The sequence below is a fragment of the Panthera tigris genome, chromosome B3, assembly GCF_018350195.1.
Source record: "Panthera tigris isolate Pti1 chromosome B3, P.tigris_Pti1_mat1.1, whole genome shotgun sequence".
NCBI classification, from domain to species: Eukaryota; Metazoa; Chordata; class Mammalia; order Carnivora; family Felidae; genus Panthera; species Panthera tigris.
Genome location: NC_056665.1, coordinates 144,142,664 through 144,168,673, shown reverse-complemented (window position 1 = coordinate 144,168,673; position 26,010 = coordinate 144,142,664). Strand labels below are relative to the sequence as shown.

The 26,010-nt window shown below is 55.6% G+C and overlaps 1 protein-coding gene and 1 non-coding gene across 4 annotated transcripts; both read left to right on the top strand.

The window, feature by feature from the left end:
* The first annotated feature begins 8,470 nt into the window (after positions 1-8,470).
* LOC102951629 lies at positions 8,471-25,538 on the top strand. 3 transcript variants are annotated; one of them, XM_007094892.3, is made up of 13 exons: positions 8,471-8,844; positions 10,339-10,650; positions 13,028-13,589; positions 14,068-14,188; positions 16,125-16,217; positions 17,119-17,219; positions 18,958-19,050; positions 19,400-19,532; positions 21,052-21,165; positions 21,424-21,579; positions 22,013-22,137; positions 22,708-22,799; positions 24,871-25,538. In XM_007094892.3, exons 2-12 carry the CDS (start codon positions 10,422-10,424, stop codon positions 22,778-22,780), a joined length of 1,800 nt encoding a protein of 599 aa, XP_007094954.1. In that variant the 5' UTR covers positions 8,471-8,844; positions 10,339-10,421; the 3' UTR covers positions 22,781-22,799; positions 24,871-25,538. The 3 variants fall into 3 exon arrangements, with proteins under 3 accessions (XP_007094954.1, XP_007094953.1, XP_007094955.1); XM_007094891.3 differs by having other exon boundaries at positions 14,065-14,188; XM_007094893.3 differs by lacking the exon at positions 16,125-16,217 and having other exon boundaries at positions 14,065-14,188.
* Positions 9,425-9,531, top strand: LOC122239820. The gene has a single exon (XR_006219205.1). It is a non-coding gene; the product is annotated as a U6 spliceosomal RNA (small nuclear RNA).
* Positions 25,539-26,010: the final 472 nt, after the last annotated feature.

The window sequence follows — 26,010 nt, the reverse complement described above, 5'->3', positions numbered from 1 at the left end:
ACATTGAATACTTGTTTACAAAGCAGAGTAATTGTGCCTAGTCATGTGTGTGCACCACAGTCATCTTTAAAAACTCCCAAACCTTTTGCGATGGTGTGCCCAGGCCATTGGTGGGGGAAGTGGCTCACTGCAGCTAAGGGGGGGGTGGGTCTTGGCAGGGGAGGGGTGGTGACTGTCCAATTTGGGTACAAATTCTTCCACTGACTTTGGTTTCCCTGCAGAAGGAAATGCTTCTGGCCCTGTCACCTAAGGCAATGTCTTCAAACTGGGGCCTCTGACTCATTAGCAGGCTGTAATACTGGGTTGCAGTATTGTAACCAGCATTAAACAAATGGGGTAGAATTAAGGTTTGCAAAAAAAATACAGGACACCCAGTTAAATTTCCATTTCAGTTACAAAACAAATAATTTTTTTTTACTGTAAATATACCCTAAATATTGTGTGGGATGTACACATACTAAAAAAAAAAGTCAGTTATTTATTTATCTGAAATTCAAATATAACTGAGGTCCTGTATTTTTTTTAATAGGCCAAAGATCTTTTTTATTTATTTAAAAATTTTAAAAGTGTTTATTTATTTTTGAGAGAGACAGAGTGGAGCGGGGAAGGGGCAGAGAGAGAGGGAGACACAGAATCCGACAGGCTCCAGGCTCTGAACTGTCAGCCAAGAGCCTGATGCGGGGCTGGAATCTGTGAACCACGAGATCATGACTTGATCTGAAGTCAGATGCTTAACCGACTGAGCCATCCAGGTGCCCCTCGGGATCCTGTATTTTTAAATGTTTGTTTGTCTATTTATTTTGAGAGAGGAAGAGAGAGAGTGTGTGTGTGTGTGGGGGGGGGAGGGGCAGAGAGAGAGAATCCCAAGCAGGCTACATGCTGTCCGTGCAGAGCGGGACACGGGGCTCAATCTCATGAAGTGGTAGATCATGGCCTGAGCTGAAATCAAGAGTTGGATGCTCAACTGAGGCCCCCGGGCAGCCCAGGAGTCCTGTTTTTTTTTTATTACTAAATCTGGCAACCCTAAGTAGCATAGAGTAGAAAATACCAAAAGGGGCCATATACATATATATATAGGCAAGTATTGGGACACATTGGAATGTAGTTCTTCCTGTGAGCTGGAGCCTGCGGTGGGAAAGCCCTGTACTGGCACTTGTGCGTGTTACCTGCGGGACAACCGCAATGGCGTTTAGCAGGGCCTGCTGTGTAAGAGGGGGCACCTGGGCTGCTATAATGACCACCGTCATTCTGTGCTCTGCCTCTTTTTTTTTTTGGAAAGGATTTTTCTTGAAAGAACTCAGAGCCTTCAAATGTTTATGGAAACATTACTCAGAAAATGTCCCCCGTTGATCAGGCTCTCACCTGTCTTCTGAGGGGAAGATCTCAGTCCCGCTCTCCGGGTCTCACCTGGGCCGAGTCGCCCGCCACCAGGTGGGCAAAGCGCCAAACGCCAGCGGACGCTCCCAGCCCCGGCCACCAGGTGGCGGCACGCGGCCGCCGTCTCGGCGGAGGTCGGGTGTCCGCAGACTTCGCTTCCCGCTCGTGTCTCCGGTATTTCTCGCGGCGGCCCGGGCCGAGGCCTTTTCTCATCCGGATTCTGCAGCCGGCCGTGCAGCGGCCCCGACGTGTTCCCGAACCCGGGAGGGAAGCGCGGTGGGGGGCGCCAGTCCCGCAGGTGCGGCCGCGCGGCCGCGGCTCCCGGGGAAGCCAGCGGCGCCGCACTCGCCAGCCCGAGCCCAGCGGCTGCGGCCCCCGACAGGTGGCGCCCCGCGGTGCCCAGGCCCGGAGGGCCTCCCCGCGCTGCGCCCTCGCCCTCGTTCCGAACCCACCTCCGAGGGTTCGCAGCTTCCTCCCCACCCGCCGCCCCTTTCCCTTGACCTTACTTTTGAACTTAAACTCTTCACACGGTTAGTGGCCCCCAAATGGTTCGACTCCTCGACACTGCCGAAGGGGGTCCGTCTCGACGTAACGTTGTGCTTTTTGCCCCGGGGAAGAGGCCATCGCCCCTTCCTCATCTCCTGAGTATGGGGTCCCAGCCTCCCCGCCCCCCCACCCCTTCTCCCCCACCCCCCACGTCCTCTCTCCTGCCCTGGTGACGAGTGTCAAAGCTGTTGGACAGTCTCCCAGTGGAGGAAGAGGAGGTGGGGGGCTTCCGGGGTGGGTCTGTGCGGGTGCACTTCGAGGCTGCTGGGGACCGGGAGTGGACACTGCGCCCCGGGGAGGCCACAGCCTGCGCCCACACCGGCCCTCTTGGGGGCTCCACAGGCACGGACAGCGAGCTCTTCCTCCCTGAGCGAGGGTGGGTGAGGTCCGCAGCGTCTGTCCCCATCCTCTGGGCCCCACGCTCTGTTTCTTTAGGGTTCTAGGAGAGAGACCAGGCGTTGCCATAGCCTCCGGCCACAGGGCCTGAGCCGGATCCGTCGGAGTTAGAACAGTCGAGGGAGAGCTTTCTTACTCCAGGTTGGGCAGACTGATCCTGGGCTCTGTGGGGTTACTTCCTGTGTTCCCGTATGCACATGGCCTCCTCTCCCCCCAGCCAGGTGCTCGCGCGTGGCCCCCTCGAGTGGCAGATGGCCGGCCCACCTCAGTCAGCAGACCCCTGGAGGGGAGGGAGGGGGGACAGACACAGGGGCAGGTTCTGAAAGGGCAAGTGGGCATCTCGATGAATAGGAGGATTTTACAAAGGGGACGCGTTGCACGATTTTGCCGGCTTCCTGGGAATTTAGGATGTGGGAGAGATTATCCCAGTGTCATTCTGCTTCTGCGGACAGTGGGGCTCCGAGGGGCACCTGAGGGAGGGAAGACCCTTCTCTCCTGGCCCCAGCCCCGCTTAGGCAACACCCGTGGGAGCGACCCACCACGAAGCTTCGTTTTTTTTTTTTGTTTTTGTTTTTTTTCGTGGAACTATGATTGCTCACGGGGCAGAGGTGGACATCGCTGGTCAGGCCCACTGCTCCAGAGAGGGGGCAAAGCCTGGGGAGTCGCCCAGCCCCAGAGGCAGAAGGGCTTGAGGGGCCCCGGCCCGGCCCCCACTCCAGCAGGAGAGGTGCTGTGGGAAGGCACACACCTTAAGAGGGGCCTCGGAGACTCTTTGATCCACACGTTCATTCATTCATTCATTCATTCAGCCAGTCTCTGCTGAACCCTGCCGGGCACCAGGCCCTGCCGGGCACCAGGACTCAGGGGCCAACCCAGGCCCGATCTCACGCAGCTGACGAGTCTTTGGGAAGAGGGACGCTGAACGGGTAGAGGTAGAGGTCAGGGGCCACGAGGCACACATCTGGCTCTTGCGCTCTTGTCTTGGGGGCCTCCTGGAGGAGGAGGGGGAGAGTGAGGGAAGGGGGCGGGCAGGAGCTGTGTGGCTGCAGCGCTGAGGGGGGCAGGTAGGCAGGGAGGTGGGATGGGCCAAAAGGTCTTCAAGACCTCAGTCCTCTAATAAATGTGACTGAGTCCTTGGGCGACAGGAAGCTGGCTGAGTAGGGGTGAGTTGACCAGATCTGCATTTGAACACCAAGACCAGCCCTGGAAGGGAGCAGGAGAGAGCCTGCCTGCTGTCACGGATCTGCAGTTAGGACGCTTGGATGGGGCAGTGGCAGGAACAGAGGCAAGCAAGCAGATTTCATACGCTTTGGGAGGGAGGATTTTTTTAAGTTGTATTTATTTATTTTGGGAGATGGGGGGGGGAGGGAGAGAATGAGCCGGGGAGGGGCAGAGAGAGAGAGAGAGAGAGAGAGAATCTCAAGCAGACTCTGCACTGACAGCTTGGAGCCTGATGCAGGACTTGAACTCATCAACCATTAGATCAAGACCTGAGCAGAAATCAAGAGTTGATGCCTAACCGACTGAGCCACCCAGGTGCCCCGGGAGGGAGGATTTTGTATCAAGGGGTGTGATTAGCAGCACTGGGAGCTGGCCGGCAGGGCATCTCTGTCCCGAGTCAGATGGGACTGTGTTTCTGTCTTTGATGACACCCTCATCTAGGATTCCCTTCAGCACTTGTTTTATCCTCTAGTGAAGTCTTTTCTATCTGGAAACCTTTATTCTGTGGGTCAGGGAGCCAGTGTAGAATTTGCTGCTTACTAAAAATATTTGTTTCAGCTGTATAATCAGTAGCTGGTAAATATTCAAGGATGTGTCTGGGATTCCACTGGGCTTATAGTAAAGTGGATTCAAGGGAAAATTCCATTTATTTCCTCACAGAAGGGATCGGTTGAGTAGGCTGTGGTCCGCCCTTGGAGGGCTAAAGAGGATGTACCCACGAAAAGGAATGGGGACTCTCCCTGTAGATGACCACAAGCAGCCTTTAGGATGCACTGTTTTGGTTGGCAGAGTCATAATGGTCAAGGTGTAAAGATATTCTCGCCCTAATTCTTGGGACGTGAATGTGCGACATGGAGAAAGGGACGGTCCGGGTGTGATTAAGGGTGTCCGGTGGCATCATGAGTCCTTCAAGGTGGACAGCCTTCCCCACCTGTGGTCGGAGGGAGAGAGGTGATGACAGGTTAGGGATGCGATCCTTCCGGCCTTGAAGACAGAGGAAGGTGGGCCGCGAGCAGGCCGCCAAGGTGACCTCTAAAAGCTGTGTGTGCGCTGCCCTTGGCTCTTTTCCTTGAGTTGTGCGTCTCGAGATGAGCCTCATCGCCGTCAGTGGCTGTGGGAGTTCCAGCTGGTCTGACTGCTGTAGACAGTTTATTAGGCTGGTTCCTTCCAGGTGCGTTCCAGCCTGTATGTGGCTTCAGCTTTTATAAAGGCACCGAGGTCCAGATTGTGGAGGGAATCTGGATCTGTCAGGATATTGAAGTTTTCGTAGTGGAATTATTAGGGCTGAGGGTACGTGCATTTAAAACTTTCATGGGTCTGGCACATCCCCCTGGCCCCCCTGCATGGGAACCACGCGTGGATGGCGGGGTTCTAAGCTCCACCATCTGGTGCTAGAAAAGGAGGGGCGCATCGCTCCGCTCTGTCTGGTGAAGCTAGTTGGTAAAGGGAGAGAACAGGCCCCGGAGGGTTAGGGGGAAGCCCTCAGGCTCGTGGGGACGGCGCCCAGCTGGAGTTTTTGCAGCGGCTGCCGCACTCTGTCCTGAGCTCCCCTGAGCTGTGGCCACGCCGGTGGGGTTCTGAGCAGCTGGCTCAGGCTGGGGCTTTCCTGGGACCCCTTTGGGGTGGTGCCCAGCAGCGTGGAGGCGAGGGGACATTTAGAGAAAGCCTGCCTCTCCCTCCTGGGGGTGCCAGTGTGAGCTGGGGTCCAGCAGGGGCCTGTGTAACCTGCCAGGTGCCCCTTGAACTAGAGAAGAGGGAGGGGACATTCCACTCGGGTGGGCAGCTGTGCTGGAACCCTGGGTAGTCTCGTAAGAGGCTGGAAACCCCATGAAGAGGGCGTTTGTTGCCTCACATGAACTCATCTACTAGGATGTGATTTGAGCGGGTGGGGGAGACAAAGGGAACTTCCAAATGGTTTCTGAGAAACTCCAGAGAAACAGGAAAAGCGAAACAGAAAGTGAAACTTTGGGATTCTCCGAGATTTCTCCCTAGCCTGGCAGACCCACCTTCTGTCCCCAGGAGGCTCCTAAGCTGGGAGTTGGTCAGTTTACAGGAGCGAGGCATCTAATACAGGGACGGTGGTTCCTCTCGGTGACCTTAAGCCCGACTGAGGGGGTTTTGTCCTTTGTCCACGCCCCCTGCCCCTCTGCCCGCCCCTTCTCCATGTAGCCTCGTCAAGGCCACCAGTTCTCCTGTGTCACCTGGACGTGTGACTCATGAGGCTCTACGGCTTTCGAGGTTCCTGGTCTGTGCTGCTGGTGGGGGAGTCCCCAGAACCGAGGTGTCCCTCATGCCCAAGCTTCCAGACCTGGGCAGGATGCCGAGGTCTGGCCGCCCAAGCCCACTAGACACAGTCCTGTTCTGATGGCTGATCATGTTCATCTCGGACTCTTAGAGAACTGGGGGCAGGGTGCCAGGGTTCCAGGGCAGCCTCCCTGCGGCCGCTGAAGTTTGGCCCCTTTCATCCAAACGCCTTGCGAGGGCTCCGCTCCAGGCAGGTGACCTGGGGGGACACATTCTACGGACTTCCCTTCAGGCTGTGGGAGTATCTTTCTGGTTCCGGATTCTGGATACAGCATGCTTCATATTCAGAGCCCAAAAGTCTTTGCATCAGGAAAAAAAGGATTCTCTGGGAGCACCCCCCCCCCCCCAGCATTTCTAGGAGGAGAAGCTCTGGAGTTGCCTGTGGGGCTGGCTCCCCCGTTCTAGCACCTTCCAGCTGCAGGGCCTCAGCCCATCTCCTTGTCTCACTGCATATCTATAAAGTAGCACCTGCCTCATAGGAAAACCCCCGGCACCGGACAGGGGCCCTGTTTTGCAACACGTGGGGAGGGGGATATTGTGGTGTGTGTTTAGGGCAACGCCAACATCTCTGCACGCTCGCTGTGTTCTGTGAGCTCTGTGTCCCTCAGTTAAGTGTGGATATGCGTGTGCTTCCGTCTCTGTGAGCAGGAAGTAGGAACACAGGGAATGGCAAATGAGCCAGATGGTCCTCGGAAACCAAGGCGCTGTCCTAGAAATGGAGGACTGTTCTAGACTGTTGAATTGAGTCCCTAAGGACAAGGCTCGTGGGAGTGTGCTGTGGAACCGGGTTGAAAGAAACATGGGACCCGTCCGACTGGGTGGGGGAGGGGATTTGAAGGGGCGAGGGCGATCGTGTCGCAGGGAAGAAAGAATTCTTCTCTACCTCGGGGATCTTCCAGCTGGACTCAAGACTAAGCTGACGTGAGATGGGTCAATGGGACAAAAAACCCAAAGTTTTGTTCTGTGTGCACGGAGGCCTAATATAAAACTGAGACCTAAGGAAGAGACCCAGACGGGCAGTTTTTGTACTTTTAGACAGAGAGGCACTAAATTTTGAGAAATTGGCAGGATAAAGAAAACAGGTGTTTGGGAGATTTGTTTATTTGTTTGTTTGTTTATTTATTTAAATTTACATCCATCCAAGTTAGTTAGCATATAGTGTAACAATGACTTCGGGAGTAGATTCCAGTGATCCAACCCCTACATATAACACCCCGTGCTCAACCCCACAAGTGTCCTCAATGCCCCTTGTCCATTTAGCCCATGCCCCCAGCTACCTCCCCTCCAGCAACCCTCAGTTCTCTATATTTAAGAGTCTCTTCTGTTTTGTCCCCCTCCCTGTTTTTATATTATTTTTGCTTCCCTTCCCTTATGTTCATCTGTTCTGTGTCTTAAAGTCCTCATATGACTGAACTCATATGATATTTGTCTTTCTCTGATTAATTTCGCTTAGCATCATACCCTCTAGTTCCATCCACATAGTTGCAAATGGCAAGATTTCATTCTTTTTGATTGCCGAGTAATACTCCGTGGTGTATATATATCCCACATCTTCTTTATCCCTTCATCCATAGGTGGACATTTGGGCTCTTTCCAGACTTTGGCTATTGTCGATAGGGCTGCTATAAACATGGGGGTGCACGTGTCCCTTCGAAACAGCACACCTGCATCCCGTGGATAAATGCCTAGTAGTGCCATTGCTGGGTCGTAGGGTAGTTCTATTTGTAATTTTTTTGAGGAACCTCCGCTCTGTTTTCCAGTGTGGCTGCCCCAGTTTGCATTCTCACCAGTGGTGTGAAAGGGTCCCTCTTTCAGTGTCTGGGAGCTTTGACTAGTAAAGAATTCTAAGTGGAATTTGGACCTAGGTACGAGATTAATAGAACATAACATGGTTGTCGATACGGCCTTCTTGGCTCTAGACTTTCTGTCTCTGGTGATAAGGGTGTTGTTTTGCTTCTCAGTACCGACGGGACACGTTTCATGTGGGAGGTTTACATCCTGCTTTCTGGGGACAGGGGAGGGTCTCAGTGACCTTATACCGGAAGCTTCCTAAGCAGCTTCAATGTAAAATAATCAACACGCCGTTTTGGCGGCCTGCCCTTGGCCACTAGAGCGTGGAGATGCTGAGTGCTTTGAGAAGTCACCCCGTGAAGCTGAGGAGAGAGGGGAGGCTGTTCCCAAGGGGGTGTGCTGTAGGCAGAATAGCGCCCCCCAGCGATGCCCGCCTGATGGCTCCCCCTTCCACCGCCAAGGGGGAGCTAAGGATGTGACAGAAATAAGGTTGCTGATGAGCTGACCTCACAGAGGAGCCCACCCTGGCCTGTCTAGTGGCCTGATGCCACCCCAGGGTCCCTACCAGGGGGAGAGTGAGGCAGAGCTGAGACCAGATGCGAGCCAGCCACTGCTGGATCTGCAGACTGGAAGAAAGGCCTGTGAGCCTAAGAGCGCGGGCAGCATCAGGACGGTGGTAAAGCAGGAAATAGGTTCCCTCCCAGGGCTGCGGGAGGAAGGAACACACCCTAGAGACGCCCAGCCAGATCTCTGACCTCTGGAACAGCGGCAAAGAAAACTTGCAACTTGCATTGTTTAGGTGCTAAGCTGGTGGTAATTTGTTACAGTAGCAACAGGAAACTCCCATGGGATACGTGGGGTCCAGGTAGGGGACTCTGAATGTATCCTTGGAGCTCTCTGGCTAGTGGTTAAAGCTGCCATCTGGGTTGCTGCAGATCCAAGTTTCCATGTTGGATGCAGGAGACAGAGCTGGCCTGTCAAATCAGGGCACGGGGGAGGGGACACTGTTTGGTAACCACCACTGGAAAGCAGGTTCTCTCCCACGGAGAAAGACGGCACTGGATCCCTACCTCACACCACACTGGACAGAAGCTGCTCCAGGGTTTGGGCAATGCTGCTGGCGGCAGTGTCCCCGTGAAGCCTCCTGGGAGACGAGCGGTGGCTTCTCGAGGATGCCACCCACCTACTCGGGCAGTGAGCACGTCCAAGGTACGTGAGGCTTTCGGAACCACAGCGGTGATACTTCCTCTGTCGGTGAAAAAGAAACCAGAGCTACAAACTGAGAGCAGGGACTTGAACAGACACGTGCACACATGTGTCCAGAACACCATCATTCACAGTAGCCAAAAGCTACCCAAGGGTCCACGGACAGATACGTGGACAAACAAAGCGGGTCTATCCATACGATGGAGCATTATTCTGACACCTGCTACGTCAAGGATGAAACTTGAGGACATTAGGCTAGTCACAGAGGGATAAACACTGCATGGTTCCACCTATGTGAGGTCCCTAGAGGGGTCAGAATCACAGACACGGCAGGTAGGGTGGTCGCCGGGAGCCGGGGCAGGGGGAACAGAAGTTCACATTTAACGGGGGCAGTTTTCGTTTGGAATGACAAAAAAAGTCCTGGGGATGGATGGTGGTGATGTTTGCAGACCTTACTGGAAGGGTGTTGCTCAATACCCCTGACTTGTACACTTATAGATGGTTCGAATGGTAAAGTTTATGTTGTCTGTGCTTTGCTGTAATAATAATGAAAAAAAAAGAGCTCTCACTTCAGCTGTACAAAGAGCTCTCACTTCAGCTGCACATGCATTAAAATTGGAATGACACCGAGAAGATGAGCAGGGCCCCTGTGCAGGGATGACACAAATTTGGGAAGTGTTCCGTATTTTTAAAGCCTGTTTTAAAAAAAAATAGCTATGAGTAATTTATTTGTTAATGACAGACTTTTTTTTCAAGTTTATTTATTTTGAGAGAGAGAGAGAGAGAACACAAGTGGGGGAGGGGCAGAGAGAGAGAGAGGGAGAGAGAGAATCCCAAGCAGGCTCACACTGTCAGCACAGACCCTGAAGCGGGGCTTGAACTCACAGTGAAATCATGACCTGAGCCGAAACCAAGAGTCCGATGTTCAACCGACTGAGCCGCCCAGGCGCCCCAAATGACAGACTTTTAAAAAATCTGAACAAGTGGGCGCCTGGGCGGCTCAGTCGGTTAAGCATCCAGGTAGGGCTCAGGTCACGATCTCACAGTTTGTGGGTTCGAGCCCCACATCGGGCTCTGTGCCGACAGCATGGAGCTTGCTGGGGATTCTCTGTCTCCCTCTCTCTCTGCCTCTCCCCCACTTGCTCGCGCGCTCTCTCTCAAAATAAATAAATAAACATTCAAAAATCCAAACAAGAGTTTATTCTCACTTTTCGACAGCAACGGTGGGGTGGGAGTGTGGTGGTGGTGGTGATGGGGGTCCACTGTGACCACAGGCTTCACGTGCTCTGCCTAACTTCCCGGCCTTTGCTCCGACCTGGGGTTGGCTCAAGATGTCAGGGAAACATTCCTGGACTAAACAGTGAGACTACCACCTCTATCTTTGCCCTGGGCAGTGAGATCTGGGGACTTCTCAAAGCATTAACAGCCATGTTTTTAAACACAGGAGGAAATTTCTCTGGCAGTCACCCACTTCCTCCTATTTCTTTTGTTTGGCAGAGAGAGAGTAACACGCCCCGTGACTCAGAGGCTGTGGCAGGTGTCGGTGGGGCCAAGCCGCTGCCAGGCACAAGAGCAGTGGGATGGATCTAGTCCACAGGAAGGTCTTCTGGGGCAGGAGGAAATCCAGGCTCGGAGGGGAAGAAGCTGGGAGCGAGTGTGGACAAATCCTGCTCGCTGAGCCTCAGGGGCACCCGAGACGACAGCCCAGAGGCCATCCTTTGAACCTAAGGAGGATTACCGGGTTTCTGAAAGGATTGCACACAAACGAAGGGCCCCAGAGTGTCATTCCTCCGGACAAAACCTCCCAAGGTATGGGTGCCGTCTTCTCATCTTTGTACTGTTTCCCCATCTTTTGCTTGCTCACTCGGCCTTTCTTTCAATATGTACGGCGTGCCACCCTCCTGGGTGTCACTCGGAGGGCCTGGAGGGCCCCACGTGGGGAGGGGGGCCGGCTTGCTCACCATCACCCCCCGCCACACGACAGCCGTCACGGGGCCGGGCTGCTAAGCGCACGGGGGCTTTGACACGTGCTGGGGAGTGAGAAAAGCCCCAGAAGAGAGCGAACCGGCCCGGCCCGACCCCACCAATATTCTTGCTAAGAAATAGCAACGCAGTCGAGACCTCAGGACGTTGTAAGGGCAGGTCTTCTGTTTTGGGGGGGGGGGTGGTGGTGGGGGCGGATCGTGGCCCCCTGCCCAGAAAAGAGCCAGGTTGGTGTGGGATAAATCGGAATCCCATGTTGGAGGGAGAGGGGCAAGTATATTCTAGGCTAGTGCTGTCTGAGGAGATCGAGTGTGAGCCGGGCGGTGATTTCAAGTTTCAGGAGTCACAGGAAGCATTGAAAAAGAAACGGGTGAAATTAACTTTAGTAATATCTTTTCTTCAGCCCAATAGAGCTGAGGTAGTATTTCAACATGTTTCAACGTTCAATCGGTATTAAATTTAAGGTATGCTACATTCTTTTTCTTCCCCCCTGCTAAGTCTTGGAAATCTGGTGTGTGTTTTACGCTGACAGCACAGCTCAGGTTTGACGTTTTCAGTGCTCAGTAACCACGGGTGGCTCGGGGCTGCCGTGCTGGACGGCACAGCTCTGGAAGGAAGGGGAATGATGTCCAGGTAGCCCCTGCACCTGGTGACAGCACAGAGATTCCAGGGGTCACGGTTCCTATTTCCACATCTAACCTAATTAATTACTGTCCACAGGGAGCCATCTATGAGAAGTAGACAGGGAATCTCCACCTTCAGAATAGTTCAAGGCTGTCAAAGGCTGTCCTGCTTGGGGCAAAATAATTTCCATCCCACATTCCACTCCTCCTCAACTCTTCGTATTGTTATAAGTTCAGCTGCTTTCACTGAGACGCCCAACAAACAGTGGCTTAAGATAAAGCAAGATATGGGGCACCTGGGTGGCGCAGTCGGTTAAGCGTCCGACTTCAGCCAGGTCACGATCTCGCTGTCTGTGAGTTCGAGCCCCGCGTCAGGCTCTGGGCTGATGGCTCGGAGCCTGGAGCCTGTTTCCGATTCTGTGTCTCCCTCTCTCTCTGCCCCTCCCCCGTTCATGCTCTGTCTCTCTCTGTCCCAAAAATAAATAAAAAATGTTGAAAAAAAATTAAAAAAAAAAAAAAGATAAAGCAAGATAAAACGTGCTTCTCTCATGGAAGATTTGGGTAGGTGGTCCAGGGCTCCTCCGTGATCAGGGACCCAGACCCCTCCATTGGACCCCTCCACCATCCTCCACATGGGGTTCCTGTCTCGTGGCCCAATACGGCTGCCCAGCTCCTGGCATCACACCTTCATTCTTGCTACGAGAAAGGAAGAATAGGAAATGGGGGGAGGGGCATGCGTTCGCCCTTGACGACAGGAAGGCATTCTGCGCCCCAACTTGAAATATACCTGCCTTCTCGTTCTGAAGTTTCCAGGGAGAATTTAAAGTTCAAAACTGCCCCTCCAAGTTGAAGTCCATAAGAATCAGTGTCCAAGTGTTCAAGTGCTTTGGACAGCCCTGTCTCCCAATTCCTCTCTCCCATCTGAGTCTCATCAGAGCCTGCCTCCTGCAGCTACAGGCTGCAGTGTCTTGCTGAGGCTCCTCTGGGACCCAAGGCGGAATTCTTCCCTTCGCATCCCTCCCTCCTGGCAGAGGACCAGCACTGTTGGCACCCCCTGGGAACCCGTCCCAAATGCACATTCCAACCTGGGCTTCAGTGAGCCCTCCACGTGGTCCTGACGGGCATTCCTTTGACACTATTTCCTACTACCTCTGTTGGACCCCCCTGTCCGTGCCTCTGGTCGGGGAAGCGCCTTTGCTGCCTCAATGTCGGGTTAACAATGCACCGCTGATGAAAGCGCAGACCGTGCGTCGCCCTGGGAGCTTAGAGGCTCATGGGAAGGAACTGCTCGTGTTAAGCTTTCCTGCTGCAAGGGGGACACGGTGGAAAGCCCACCAGTCTTCTGTGACCCTTGTACAAACTCGTGCCCTGCTGATCCTGACTGGCCGCAAGGAGCCCCGTCCCCAAAGGCTCTTCAAGCCACTGCCTCATCTTCGTGCGTGGTTCCCCTGACACCAGCTCAGCCCACACCCACCCTACTCTGGGGAAGAAGCCTGGGCAGGCGCCCCTCCCCCTCCCCGGTTTCCCCCATTCTTCCGAGTCCCTCTGCTGAGCCATCCTTTTGGGTTCTTTCCTTCCAGGCTTCCAACAGTTGGTGCAGGAGGGGAAGTTTCTGGAAGCCTACCTGAGCGTCTCCACGTCAGCATGGGAAGGGCAGGACTGCGGCCCCCAGTACCAGGCTCTGGCCCAGAGCATGTGGCAGGTGGTCCAGCAGGCTCTGGAGGGCGTCAGGCACGGCCAGGAGCTGGAGCTGAAGCTCCAGGCAGTGCTGGACACTGTGGAGTACACACAGGACAAGCCCCCGAGCCTGGAGGCCGGTACCCTCGAGGATGGCAGAGTTGCCACCTGGGGCAGTCAGCTGGAGAGGCTGCTGAGGAATGACGCTGAGGCCCGAGTGCCCACCTGGGACCGCAGGGACAAGCTGGGCCCTTTCCTGGAGAAGCTAGAGGAGGCTGTGAGACAGGGCCTGGGGTCGCCGAGGGCAAGCCAGCTGGGGGCCCGCTTCTGGACGATCTACAGCACCTGCTTCCAGGAGGTCCTCCTCAGCCGCCTCTTGGAGCTCAAGCACTCCTGCGGTGCCAGCTGGAACAGCTGCTGCGTGCTGTATGCCTGGGGCAGGACGACCTTGTTTGGGCAGCTGGGGTGAGTCCTCCTGGAGGAGCTTGGGGTCCTGGGTGAGGGCGCCCAGGCCAGGGCTGCGGTCGACGCAGAGCCTTTTGAGGGGCCACCTGGGTGGGGCTGGTGGCCGGAGAAGGCAGATGCAGCCCCAGCCTTGGGGACACACGTGTGTCAGTGTGCTTGTTGTGTATATGTGTTGGTGCGTTAGCATGTTAGGGTGTGGTTTTGTGTGTGTGTGTGTGGGGGGGGGGCTCACGGTCCACACTTGTGTGTGACCAGAGACTGGTCTACACCAACAGAGCCTCTGGCTCTGGTTTCTCAACCCCAGCTGCCCTCTCACTGGCCTTGTGCAGGGGCGAGGGGCGGGCAGCACAGGCTGGGGAGGGGGCGAGGCCCGGCCTGGAGTCCACTGCCCTTAGCGCTGAGCTGTCCTCCACAGCCCAGTGCCTCCCCCAACCCCAGCTCAGCTCTGTGCCCCTCGTGGTTCCTTCCAACCCAGCAGGGAGACACTTCCGAATGCACCTTCCACCTCCCAGAAGCCCACGGCCGGGTACCTCTTGGACTCCATGATGTTTGTGACCTGGATGTCCCAAATGCAGAAGCAGCTGGTGGGGCTGATCCAGGTAAATGGATCCAGGAGTCTCCACCACCCAGAGGTCTCCTTGTCCCACACCTGGCTGGGGGACAACAGGAAAGGGGATGGGCCAGGGCGGGCCCCGGATGGTGGGCTGGAGCCAGAGCCCCAGTCCACTCCTAGGGCTGCAGGGGTGATGCCGTGCCGATTCTGGCCCTTGAGCACTGTCACGTGGGAAGTAACCACGTGCCGTGGGTCTGAGGTGTGAGGTGTATCGTGGGCCCAGAGAGAGAGCGCCAGACCAGAGGTCACTGTCCTGACCAGTGAGTGCAGTCTGGCCACTTCCACACCGGTGGCTGCAGAGCAGGGCTGGCGAGCCTCGGGTGGAAAGCCAGCTGCCCCAAAGTGGGTGCATACGGTTAATCCTTGGCAGACGGAGAAGACTTAAGGGGACATCGCAATTTCCTACTATGGTCTTTTTTTTTGTTTTGATGTTTATTCATTTGTGAGGGAGAGTGTAGGTGGGGGAGGTGCAGAGAAAGAAGGAGACAGAGGATCTAAGAGGGCTCTGTGCTAACAGCAGAGAGCCTGATGCGGGGCTCGAACTCACAAACCTTGAGATCATGACCTGAGCTGAATCAGACGTGCAACCAACTGAGCCGCCCAGGCGCCCCTATGATCGCTTTCAACAGACGTGACCTCCCATAACGGCATCCGTGGCCGTGGCACAGACACGTCTGGTGTCACGGGAACCGGCGGAAGAGATGTTTTGGGATGCAGGGAAGCTTTCTGCCTATCTCAGCTAACAGACCGAGAAACTAAGCTTTACGACCGTGAGGTAGAGAATCGGTATCGACTTAACGGGAATTTTCCAGTAGCTGGTGTGTAAGTGCCCAGCCTTTTCATCGCCGGCAAACTCAGGGCTCTGAGTTTTGAGGCCCCTTGTCCTTCACGGCTCTCCCCAAAACTGTGGCGTTGCAGTTTGGGCCGGATTAGGGAAGACGGGGCTTCTCACTCCTCGCTGTTCCACGCTCCAGCCGCCAAGGGCTGCACTGCAGTGTCCGGTGGGCAATTCAGACAGGCAGCCAGAGCGCAAGCAACGGTGCCGCCTTCCGGGTCGTGGCGCGGCGATGTCCGCGGGGCACCCGTGTCAGGTGAGGGCTAGCACCCGCCGTCAGTGGCGTCGGGCAGGCAGCCGGACATGAGCTTCTGGCAGGGCTAGGAGGGAAAAAGTACCGAGTGCTGAGTTGGTGGAGACAATCAGCTTCCAGCCTGCCCCTTTCTGCAGATAGGAAGGCCACGGCCCGCCAGGGGCCCCCCAGCAAGCTGGCCTCCAGATGGAGGTACCTGGGCTAGGAAGGAGACCCAAGTGGGAGTCTGGGCAGCCAACCTGAGGACGCCCCCCTCCCCCGACCGCACTGTGTTGGCCGTGTGGCCAGCCGGGTGAGGAGGACAGCTTCCCCTGGGGGGACCTGCTAGGGACAGCCTCTGTCACTGCCTGGGGTCGGGCCTGAGAGGTCACACTCAGGTTTCTTCTGGCCAGGAGCTGGTCTCCAGGGCCCTGGGTCTCCCTGGTGCAACCTGGTCCCCAGTGGTCCGTGGTCCCTGTGTCCCCAGACTGTGTGTCTCTGGACCCTGGCGGCCCTCTCAGCTCTCAGCTCACGCCCGCTGATGGGCTCTGCTGTCCGCGAGTGGGAGCTGCCCATCACCCCCAGGCAGATGAGTGGACGGGGATGGGAGCGATGGCCTGGCCAGGAACGAGGAGGAGGGTGTATCTAGACGCTGATGCACAGAGGGCCGGAGGCTGTGAAGGAGAGGGGTTTACTCAGAACTGGGTCCCTCGGCGGTGGGCGGATTTCAGGCTGCTGGTCAAGGGGGGGTTCCTGGGTGGGATCTGGTTCTTACTCGCTCTCCTGTCCTCAGTTGGGGCGGAGCCCTGGGGAGAAGCCTGGGGATCAAAGTTGCTTTTACTGTTTTCTGGGCAGGAAAGGCTGGAGGAGACTCTAGAAAATGTCCTGATCTGCGATCAGAAAAAGTGGGCCCCGTTCTCCCACCCAACGTTCCTTGAAATCTTCCAGGTATTCGTCAGTCAGAGTCTTTCCAGCCCACCACGTGGGTCCCTGGCCCCTTCCTGAGCGCCCCGCCTGGTGTGTGTGGGGGGGTGCCTGGAAGGATGGGGTGCTGGGGGGCGATGACTGACGGGTGGCCGGGTGCATGTGCAGCAAGGACGGTGTCAGTGACTGAGGGCGGCAGGCACAACAGATGGGGTCCCAGTGCGGGGCTGCAGGGCGCATCTTCAGGAGACAGGCCTCCTCCTGGAATGTCTCAGCTCACGAGACTGCCCGGGGCCTCAGGTAGGATCTGCAGAGAGACCAGGGTCTGGGGATGCCTCGATGAGAGGGTCAAGCAGTCATGGGGGTGTGGGATGTTTGGCCTCGGAGGAGAGGCCACCCCGTGTGTGGGGAGGGGGAGGGTTTTTTTTTGTTTGTTTTTTTAAAGAAGATCTGTGCTGGGAGTTTCTGTTGCTTCTCTTGACTGCTCAGAGTTGGAGGGAGAAAACATGTTATGCATCCTCAAGGCCTTTATGCCAAGAAGCCCTGTTCAGAGTGTCAGGTGGGGAGCTGGCAGCTTCGTTGGGGGGGGGGGGCGGTGGCGGCAGCCTCTGGGCCAGACAGGAGAAGCCTAGCCATGCGTGGGGATGAGGAGGTCGTTCAGGCTGGCTGATTGCAGGCTGATTGGAGGGTTCGAGGGAGAGAGGCCTGCAACACAGGTGGGGCCGGGAGGGGTAGTGAGGGCCTGGCGGGAGGCGTCTGCTCTGTGCCACCGGCAGCGGGCAGAGTGGCGGAGGGGTGTGGGTGCAGCTCCCGCGCGTCAGCCCTTCCTATAACAGAGTTGGGGGGGACACGGTCTCCCAGGGTCCGCCGGCTGTGTCATTGGTCCCTGGTTCCCCCCTGAGAGGCCACTTGCTTTGACTGGCAGCTGCTGGAAGAAGCCATAATTGCAGCAAGACCCATTGGACCATCGGTCACTAGCCAAGTTCAAGCCATGGTTCTGGAAATATTTTCAAAGTTTCTGAACAGGTAAGTGAAAAGGTGGTCGTTGCCTAGAGAAGGAGGTACGGGTGTCTGGGTCCACATAAGCCCAGTTAGAGTGCTAGCCGAGCCTGAGACCCGCGGGCCACCGGGTGCTTGGCCAGTTCCCGAAGCAGGGAAAGGGGTGGGCATTGGCTTTGGGTGTCTCCAGTCTGGCCTGCTCCACCTCCCGCCTGGCTCTGGAGGCAGCCCCTGTGTGACTGTGGAGACGTCCCACGGTGGCCCCTTCTGACATGGCGTCTCCAGCCTCCCGTGGCTGTCAAGCTAGTTCCATGGAGGGACTACAGTTAACTTTTACTTAATTTTAGTTAATTGACCTTTAAACACCACCTGGGGCTGGGGCTCCCGTACTGGACAGCAGGACTGGGAGGAAGGGGGAGCCCAGCAGGGCAGTCATGAGCATGCAAAGTAGAATTCTGTCTTTATTTAAACTTCATGTTTTGCTCATTCTGGATGTTTTGGATCGGTTTTGATTTTTTAAAATGTTTCATCAGAATATTATCTTGGGGCACCTGGGTGGCTCAGTCGGTTGAGTGTCTCACTCTTGATCTTGGCTCAGGTCATGATCTCATATTTCGTGGGATCGAGCCCCATGTTGGGCTCCGCACTGAGCCTGGAGCCTGCTTGGGATTCTCTCTCTCTCCTTCCCTCTCTCTCTCTCTGCCCCTCCCCCCCAATAAATAACTAATAAAAAATGATCTTGGTTACACCTTGGCCAGGGACCTGGAAGACTGCCTGTGTCCTCATTTCCTCTGCTTTTCACTGTCAGAGTCCTGAGCCACACACCCAGCTCTGTCCCAGGCTAAGGATTTGGGTGGGGACTCTGCCTCTTTCCCGACGGGCTGGGGCTGGGCTCAGTGTTGCAGGGTCCTTGGGCCCCTGTGATTAAGAAGCATGCCTTGGGCACAGCGCGGTGTAGACCACATCACGAGGCCCCTTTCTCCGGAGACTTCAGAAGTGGCTGTGTTCACCTGGGCCAGGCTCCATAAAGGGCGGCTGTGAGGCAGGTTACTTAAGAGAGGCCAGGGATATGGATTGTTAGGTGAAATCAGCCAGGTTTTAAATGTTTAAGAAAATGTTGCTGGGCCGCCAGTTTGATCTGTGTTCTAGGGACTCAGACTCGTGAGGGCGCCCCTTCTGTCCTGCTGTTGGGGAGCAGGGGTGTGTGCTGTCCCGGAGCCTCCCCCTACTCTGCTTTGGAGCAGCTTCAGTGGCCCAGCCCGGGCGTGGGGTGCCGGCCTCCCCTTCTTGAGAGCACCCCCAGGCCTCAGCCGACGCTCCCAGGGCTTGGAGGGCAGGGCCTCGTCTGCCTGCCTTCCCCTTCACCCGCCGGGGAGGGAGGGCTTCTCAGATACAGCACTGACGCAGCTCCAAGTCCACGGGAAAAGCCACCCCCATCCTGTTCTCAAGCATCTGCCACCAGCGGTCCTCCAGGGCATTCGGTGAAAATGTCTTTAGGAAGCATCTGGCTGCCGGGTCTGGCACGGAGCCAGCCCAAGTAAACCCCGGCTGCCTTGTCAACATCTCGGTCCCTGCAACCCACGTTTGTGGTTCTGCGAACGGGGCGGCCGTTAAAGCAGAGAAGGGACCCGGCCTGTGGGGCTGGGGCTGGTGGGCGGGGCCTGCGACCGGTGGGCGGGGCCTGCGACCGGTGGGCGTGGCCTGCGGCTGGTGGGAGGGCCCTTCGGCTGGTGGGAGGGGCTGCATCTCCCGCTTCACACCGCAGGTACCAGGACAAGGCTGTCCACTTCCTGCAGCAGAACGCCACTGCGGGGGCCTTCCCCGAGGTGCACCTGCTGGGAAACTGCTGCATCCTCAGGTGCGTGGGGGCGTGACCCGGGTGTGGGCGGGGCCGGTGGGCCCCGGCAGGCTAGGCAATGGACGATCCGGACAGGCAATGGCTGTCCTTTGTGAAAAAAGTGGGGAGAGGAGTTTTCCACTGTACCTTTTGCATTTTAAGGCACGTGGATACAACAGTCTATAAGTACAGAGAAAAAAAAACAGTGGGATGGGATAGACAGCAACGGCAGCAGAAACGAGGGAGCGTCGGCCTCCCATCTGTCCCAGGGTGCACAGAGGCGCAGGGGTGTGGCCGGTGTGCTGCAGCTTTGGGGCTGTGGCAGGGCTCTGGGCCAGGCCCCACGGACCCCCTTTGGTTACTCCAACAGGAAAACGTGGCAGGAGCTGAGTCAGGCATGCTTTCCACCTGCAGACCTGGTGACCGCAGTACAGGGTGCCATCCACGCCATTGAGGGCCACAGCCGGGACCACCTCCTGCTTAGAGTCAGAGCCCTGTGCCAGGTGATGCCATCCCCGCCCCAGCCCTGGCGTGGGGTCTCTTCTCCTAGAAAACCTAGGCAGAAGGCGCCTGCCCGTGTCTCCCTGGACTTCTGCCCAGCCCAGCAGAGCCTTTGCTGGGGAGGGACATGGCAGCAATGACAGAATGGGCTAGAGATGTTCCTGGTCAGGCCCCCTCCCCCCCCACCGCCTTCCCCAGCTTGCCTTCTCTGTCTGCAGCAGAGGGGCAGGGCCAGCTTCCTGTCTGACCTGAGGTAGGGGTCCTGTCCGATGAGTGGGCTTAGCTTAGCCTCCCTGCCACTTTATGAGGCCTGGCCCCCTCCTCATGGAGGGTACCTCCCTCTGTCCCCTCTGGCCAGACCTGCCTCTTCTTTTCTCCACCTGTGTGATTGCTCTCCTGCCAGGCCAGTTGAGGCCTGACATTGGCTCCCCTCTCCCCACCCTGGCTCTGACCGGGCTGCATTCCCAGGCAGGTGAAGTCCCTTCACTGTGTCCCAGAGCCTCTGTGCCTGCCCGGCTTTGTCTCCCCCTGAGCTGTGGCTGCCACACCAGAGGATGAGGTCCCTGAGGATGCCCAGAGGCTGACCCTGGAGCCGAAGCCCTGAGAGGGCGAGGTGGCCTCCTAGGATGTGGAAACCACAGGAGGGAATTTTCCATTCAGATTAGGGGTTCAGGGCCCTGTCCTCATGGGGGCCTCCTGGGTGGAAGATGGGAGGTACTGGTGGTCGGTCTCCACTCCTGCAGTTCTAGCCAGTGGTTCATTTTCCCCCCTGGGGACCGGCTCCTGAGACAACTGCCATTGGATTTTCTGCAGAGTTGAGCACCTGGCAAGCCCTGGGGAGGTCTGGTCCTCCCAGGGTGACCAGCAGCCTGTCCTTGCCTCTCCCTGGGCTGTGGCAGACATGGCTTCAATCCCAGCATTCCGTTCTGCTCTGGCCCGATTGGAGCCCCGGGGTCTTTCTCCACACAGAGCTCCAGGCAGGCAGACCTCATGGATTGGACGTTGGCACCGTCTTTTACAGATGGTGCCGATGAGGCTGCGTCATGCAGACGGGGCGCCGGAGGGCTGGGGTGTAGTGGGGACGGGACTTGCTCAGGTACCCTGGTAACACCGAGGAGGCTGGCTTTGCCCCTCTGCCCATCCTCTGTGGCGTCCACTGAGAACTGAGCAGGCCCAGTCCCGTGTCTTGGGAGTCTGATCTGGAGGGAAAGCATCATCGAGGTCTGGTGCCAGGCCAGTCCTGTGGGGACAAAGGGGAGAGACCCGGGGGGACTCAGGAGGGCTCCAGGGAAGAGCTCGGGTCAGGGCCTGCAGTCTGAATCTGGGGTGCTCTCAGAGATCGGCAGGAGGAGGGTAGACAGAGCTTTGGGACAGACAGTGGGTGAGCTTCTGGCCCAGGACTGTGCCCTCAGTGGGGCGAGGCGGGGGCCCAGAGGCTGGAGGAGACCGGCAAGGGTGGGAGGGAGCACGGCCGGCCTGGGCACCACGGGCCCCCGTGACACCCGACCCTCCTGTTCTCAGAATCTGCTGAGGGGCCACTTCGGGAGGAAGGAGAGGGATCTGGTCAATGCTCTGCAGTCCCTGTGGCAGGGCCTGGAGGGCTGTCCCAGCCTGCACTCCACTCCCGTGTATGAGGTAGGAGGCCGATTCGGGGGGACTGACTTGCTGGCGGTCACCCTGAGGAGCTGAAGCAGGCACCCCTGGAACCTGGCGGTTAGGTGTTCGATGTGGCTGGTGGTGGGGACAGGCCCTCCACAGACCCGAGCTGGAGGAGTTTGAGTAGCATCCGCCTCCCCCCGCCCCCATCCCCGAGGGTGCACTGCTAAGGCCAGCCAGACCGTGTCCTGGGACAGCTTTCACTCGGGCCTCTCCATCTTGTCTTGTGGAGAGCAGAGCCTCATGCAAAGTTTGCACGTGGTGGTCTTTGGGGAGTACGTCCAGGCCCTGGCCACCCACCTCAGGATGCTGGCGCCCAGGAAGTGGGGGAGCCTGAGGACTCAGGTGGAGATGGACATCTGGAAGTTGGACAACATCTTCAGGAAGCACGGGGTGAGCCGTGGGCCCCTCGGGGAGGCCGGGTGCTGGGCGGGGGTCGCTTTGTCCTCCCTTTCCGGTTCTCGTCTCTCCCGGCCCCCTGCCTGGGCCGGGTGTGCTGTCCTCGCCCAAACCACACTCAGACCTGCCGGCACTGGGCCTCGAATCCCGCACACAAGGCTGGGGCCACCTGCTTCCACGGCGACACCGTGAGATAGGGTTGGGATGTCTCAAGCTGGGGGGAGGCAAGCCCTCCCAGGACAGGGGTGGGGAGCTCAGGAGGTAACTTTGGCGGGACCAGGCAGCTCTGACCAGCAGCGCCCACCCTGGGGCCTGAGGGGTGGACCTGGGTTCTGGGCCTGCAGGTGGGTAAGGGGAATGGGTCCTCCGGAGAGACGGGAAGCCGGGAACACAGGGCCCGTGCTCACGTACCAGCTGCTCCCGGCAGGGTCCCGGCTTGGCCATCCCAGAGGAACCCATCCTGGGGATCTTCCAGCTCAGCGAGAACAAGGGCAGGGAGACTGTGGATGATTGGCTGGCCTCCTTCAGGGACAGATTCCCAGGTTATCTGAGGTACGAAGGAGAATAAGGGGCTGGGGAGGGGGTTGGTAGAGAGGGGGACGGGTGAGCCTGCGGAGGTGGGGTGCTGCCAGGGGCCCCAGTGGGGGCAAGGCCGCACCAAAGCATGGGCCCCTGGGTATGGAGGGTCAGTAGCTGCCAGAGACTGAGAACCCTAAGCTGGAGTCTCACAGCTCATTGACCCCTATTCCCAGAGAGGGAAACTGAGGCCTGAGAGCAAGGGTCTGGGCAAGGACTCGCCCAGAGTCCCCAGCAAAACATGGCAGGCAGTGCAGGACCATCACTCACCTGGGGTCTTAAGGGAGGCTGGTCTCCCTGCCACCCTCAGAGTGCTCCCATCCTGACCCGTTCCTAGAGTTCCCAGGGCTCCCTGGTAGGTCACCTAGGGGTCCCCGGAGGGAAGGGCGGGTGGAGACTTGGGGAATGTGCTAGTGTCCCAGCCGCCCTGGAAGATACTGCTCTAGACTTCACTGGTGGGCACTCCTGGGTACGCGGACCCCGTGGTCACAGGTACACAGACCCAGAGGCTCACAGGTGCACAGAAGCTCTCTCCTCACTCCCTAGCATGCAGGACCAGCCATGCAGCTCTGTGGACTCGGAGGTTGAGGTCAAGGGAAGATCCTGCTGCTGCTGCTGATCCCCCAGCTCTGCACCAGGTGACTGAGGGTGCAAGTCTCCAGAGCATCCCTCCAGGGGAGGCGATAGGGCAGGGTCCAGCCCTGGGCAGGGTGGCCAGGGCCGTGGCTCTGGAGATGTGGAGGGAACCAGGTCAAAGGGCACAGCCAGATCAAGGCCCAGTTGCCGTAGCAGACGTGGCATGGCCAGCCTGGGTCCCGCACCTTGTGCTCTCGAGCACAGTTCTCAAACGTCTTGATCTCAGGACCCCTTTACTCTGAACAGTCACTGAACTTAAGTGCTGTAGCTTACGTGGTTAAATCTAAGAGTTACCATATTAGAAATTAAAGCCAATAAATATTTAGTAATTCATCTACAATATTGGTTAAAATAGTAATTCACCAAAATGGAAAATTAGTATTTATTAAATCACTAGAAACAAAGTAAATGACAATATATTATTTATATGTGAATATATAGATTTGAAAATAAATTAACATTTATATAGAATAACACTAATTTAGGTATATGAATTTATTTAAAAAAATAAACCCATAACATGTTAACATTACGGCAAATAATGATTTTTAAATGGAGAAATTAAGTATTTTCTGCAATAATAACAACAAACTTAACAATATGGGTGTCATTGTTTTATATTTTTGCAAAATCTTTGTCTGGCTTACTAGGAGACAGGTAGATCCTCATTTATTGGCTGCTGTGTTCAATGTGTTGTGACATGTTTTGGCTGGAGTATATAAGGAAGGTCCAGCCTCTCATAGACCAGTTACTATTGGGGAAAGAGAGGGTATTTTAATGCCTCTTTTAGGAAATTATGGCCAGTCTGCTTTGATATCACACCTTTCCTGGACAGGTGGTAGTTTATTAAAGATTAGGACGTAGATTCTGAAACCAGCTTGATGAATTTTATGAAATTTGCATGCTCTGTTGTAGTAAAACCCCTCGGTCTACTTTGCACTTTGAAATGGCTCTTCTACCCATATGTGATTTTGTAGCATAGAGTGTTTGTCACCTGGCAAACACAGGTTCACACAGTGATGTGGATCTAGATGTCAGCATGTTTTATCAGACCTTGTCCATAAAGCACCTTTGTTAACATAGCTATCAGTTTCATCAGGAAAGTCTATAGCTGTTGGGAATCCCAGGCTCACAGTGGAAGACACAAGTTTTCCAAAATCCCAATTTTTGCTCGAGAGCTCAAAATTTTATCATTGGCAACAAACACCATCAGTTGTTTACCTTGAAGTGGCCAGCTTACATCATTCATTTCCAAGAACATGCCATCAACAACTGAACAGTCTGTCCATGGGTCATTCTTTCAAGTAAAAGTGGTGTTCCATGAAGCAAGTGGCTAGTTCAGCTTGTAACTCAAATGTCAATTGCACAAGTGCTTTTCCTCAGGGCGGCCATTGTCTTTCACTGTGCAATACAAGGGCCAGGTATGAACTGTGTATTTCTTCATGTGGGATCTTAAAAATTTATGCATCACAAATTTTGTGTAAATCACAAATTGAGATTTAACAAGAGTAAGTATTTTTACTCTTTTATCAGCACTTTTTAAAGTGAAACTGGATTTTTTTTTTCCTGTGGGTACATGATGGTGAAGGACACTAGTAGAAGTTGGTGCCACTGCTTTGGTGTGGGCCAAGGTTCTAGCAACTTTATCCGCCATGGCTTTTGGGCCATTGGTGTAAATGTCCACTCAGTGAAAGGGGCATATGAAAAGTTTTGACCTCACAGGTCACCTGCAGGATCTCAGGTCCCTGGGATTCCACTGAATATATTTTGAGAACCACTGATCTAGCTGCACTGGGCTCTTCTCCTGCCCATGTGCCTGCTGTTGGTTGACTCACATGAAATTGTTGATATTTGGTCAGAATGTCTCTACATCTTTGTTTGTTCTGTTCCACGTACCTGGAGTGTCCTTCCCATCTGTCGAAATTCTTCTCCTTTCAGGCCGCCAAGTCTGTTGCTCATTTTCTTTCCCAAGATGCACATCACAGTCTTCCTCTGGCCAAGAGCTGTCTTGTCTGTTCATTGGCAAGTGGCTTGATGGCAGAGGACCAACCACATTTGTCTTTGCCCCCCCAGGGTCTGGCAGAACCCTGACTGCCCTGAACAGAGGTGGAGGTGAGCAGTAGCTTCAGGGAACCTCGGGCTGTGGAAGTTGTGTGACTCCAGCAGCTACCTAAGGCAAAGGATCTGAGTGCCCCTGATCCCAGTGCCCACCCAGTGGCCACTTCATAAATGACAGCCTGATATTCAGGAGGAAGCCAATCCTTCCGAAGTCTGGACTCTTCTATCAGAAGGAATGCCTGGGGCATTTACCCTGGAACCCAGCCACCAAGCTAGAAGGCAGGCCAGGCCTTGTGGGAGGCCACGTGCAGGTGTCCCAGCCAGCGACTCTACTGAGGACCCAGCCAGGGCTATGGACGTGAACCCCAGATGTTTGAGTGAGGAGAGCTTCAAGATTCCTGCAGCCCCAGCTGCCGTCTGATGTATTATCAGAATTAACCTGTGTCTGCACACCTGGACACTTGCCTGGTGTAGAGACCCCCACACCTGGTGTCAGAAGAGCAGTCGCAGGAAATGTCTTGGGTGGACGTTCAGGTACCGCTGCCTCCGGGCTACGTGAATAAATCGCAGCCGACGGGCCTCTGGTTAACTCTAGAGTTGGAAGCAGTCATTTCTCTTTTTCCTTTTTTTTGTCCTCCTTGTCCTCATTCTCCTTTCTGGAAAATTAAAGAGTAGCTCCTGTACATCTGTGTTTGTGGTCTGTGACCTCGACCTTGCATAGGAATTTAAACACCTTGTTTAGCGGATCCCCTGGGCTCAGATAGGTAGTATTTTTATATATATTGTAAAAGAAATGTGCAGTTTGGGTCTGTAGTTCCTTGTTTTAAATTTTATTTATTTATTTTGAGAGAGAGAGAGCACGCACAAGCAGGGGAAGGGTAGAGAGAGAGAGAGAGAGAATCCCAAGCAGGCTCCATGCTGTCATCAGGGAGCCCGATGTGGGGCTCAAACCCATGAACCCTGAGATCATCATCTGTGGTGAAACCAAGAGTCGGATGCTTAAGCGACTGAGCCACCCAGGCGCCCCTGGGTCTGTATCTCCTTTTTGTCTCTAGAGATGTTGAAGAGTTTTCAATTAAAATTTCCCGGTGGAAGGGTCTTTTCATTTTTAAGACCTGGTTTCGTTGCATGATACCGTAGAGTGCTGCCTATATG

Coding starts and splice junctions, on each gene's coding strand:
- LOC102951629 (XM_007094891.3), top strand. CDS start 10,422: ATGGATCTAGTCCACAGGAAGGTCTTCTGGGGCAGGAGGAAATCCAGG. Junction 21,166..21,423: donor ACTCCACTCCCGTGTATGAG/GTAGGAGGCCGA, acceptor TGTGGAGAGCAG/AGCCTCATGCAAAGTTTGCA. Junction 21,580..22,012: donor ACATCTTCAGGAAGCACGGG/GTGAGCCGTGGG, acceptor TGCTCCCGGCAG/GGTCCCGGCTTGGCCATCCC.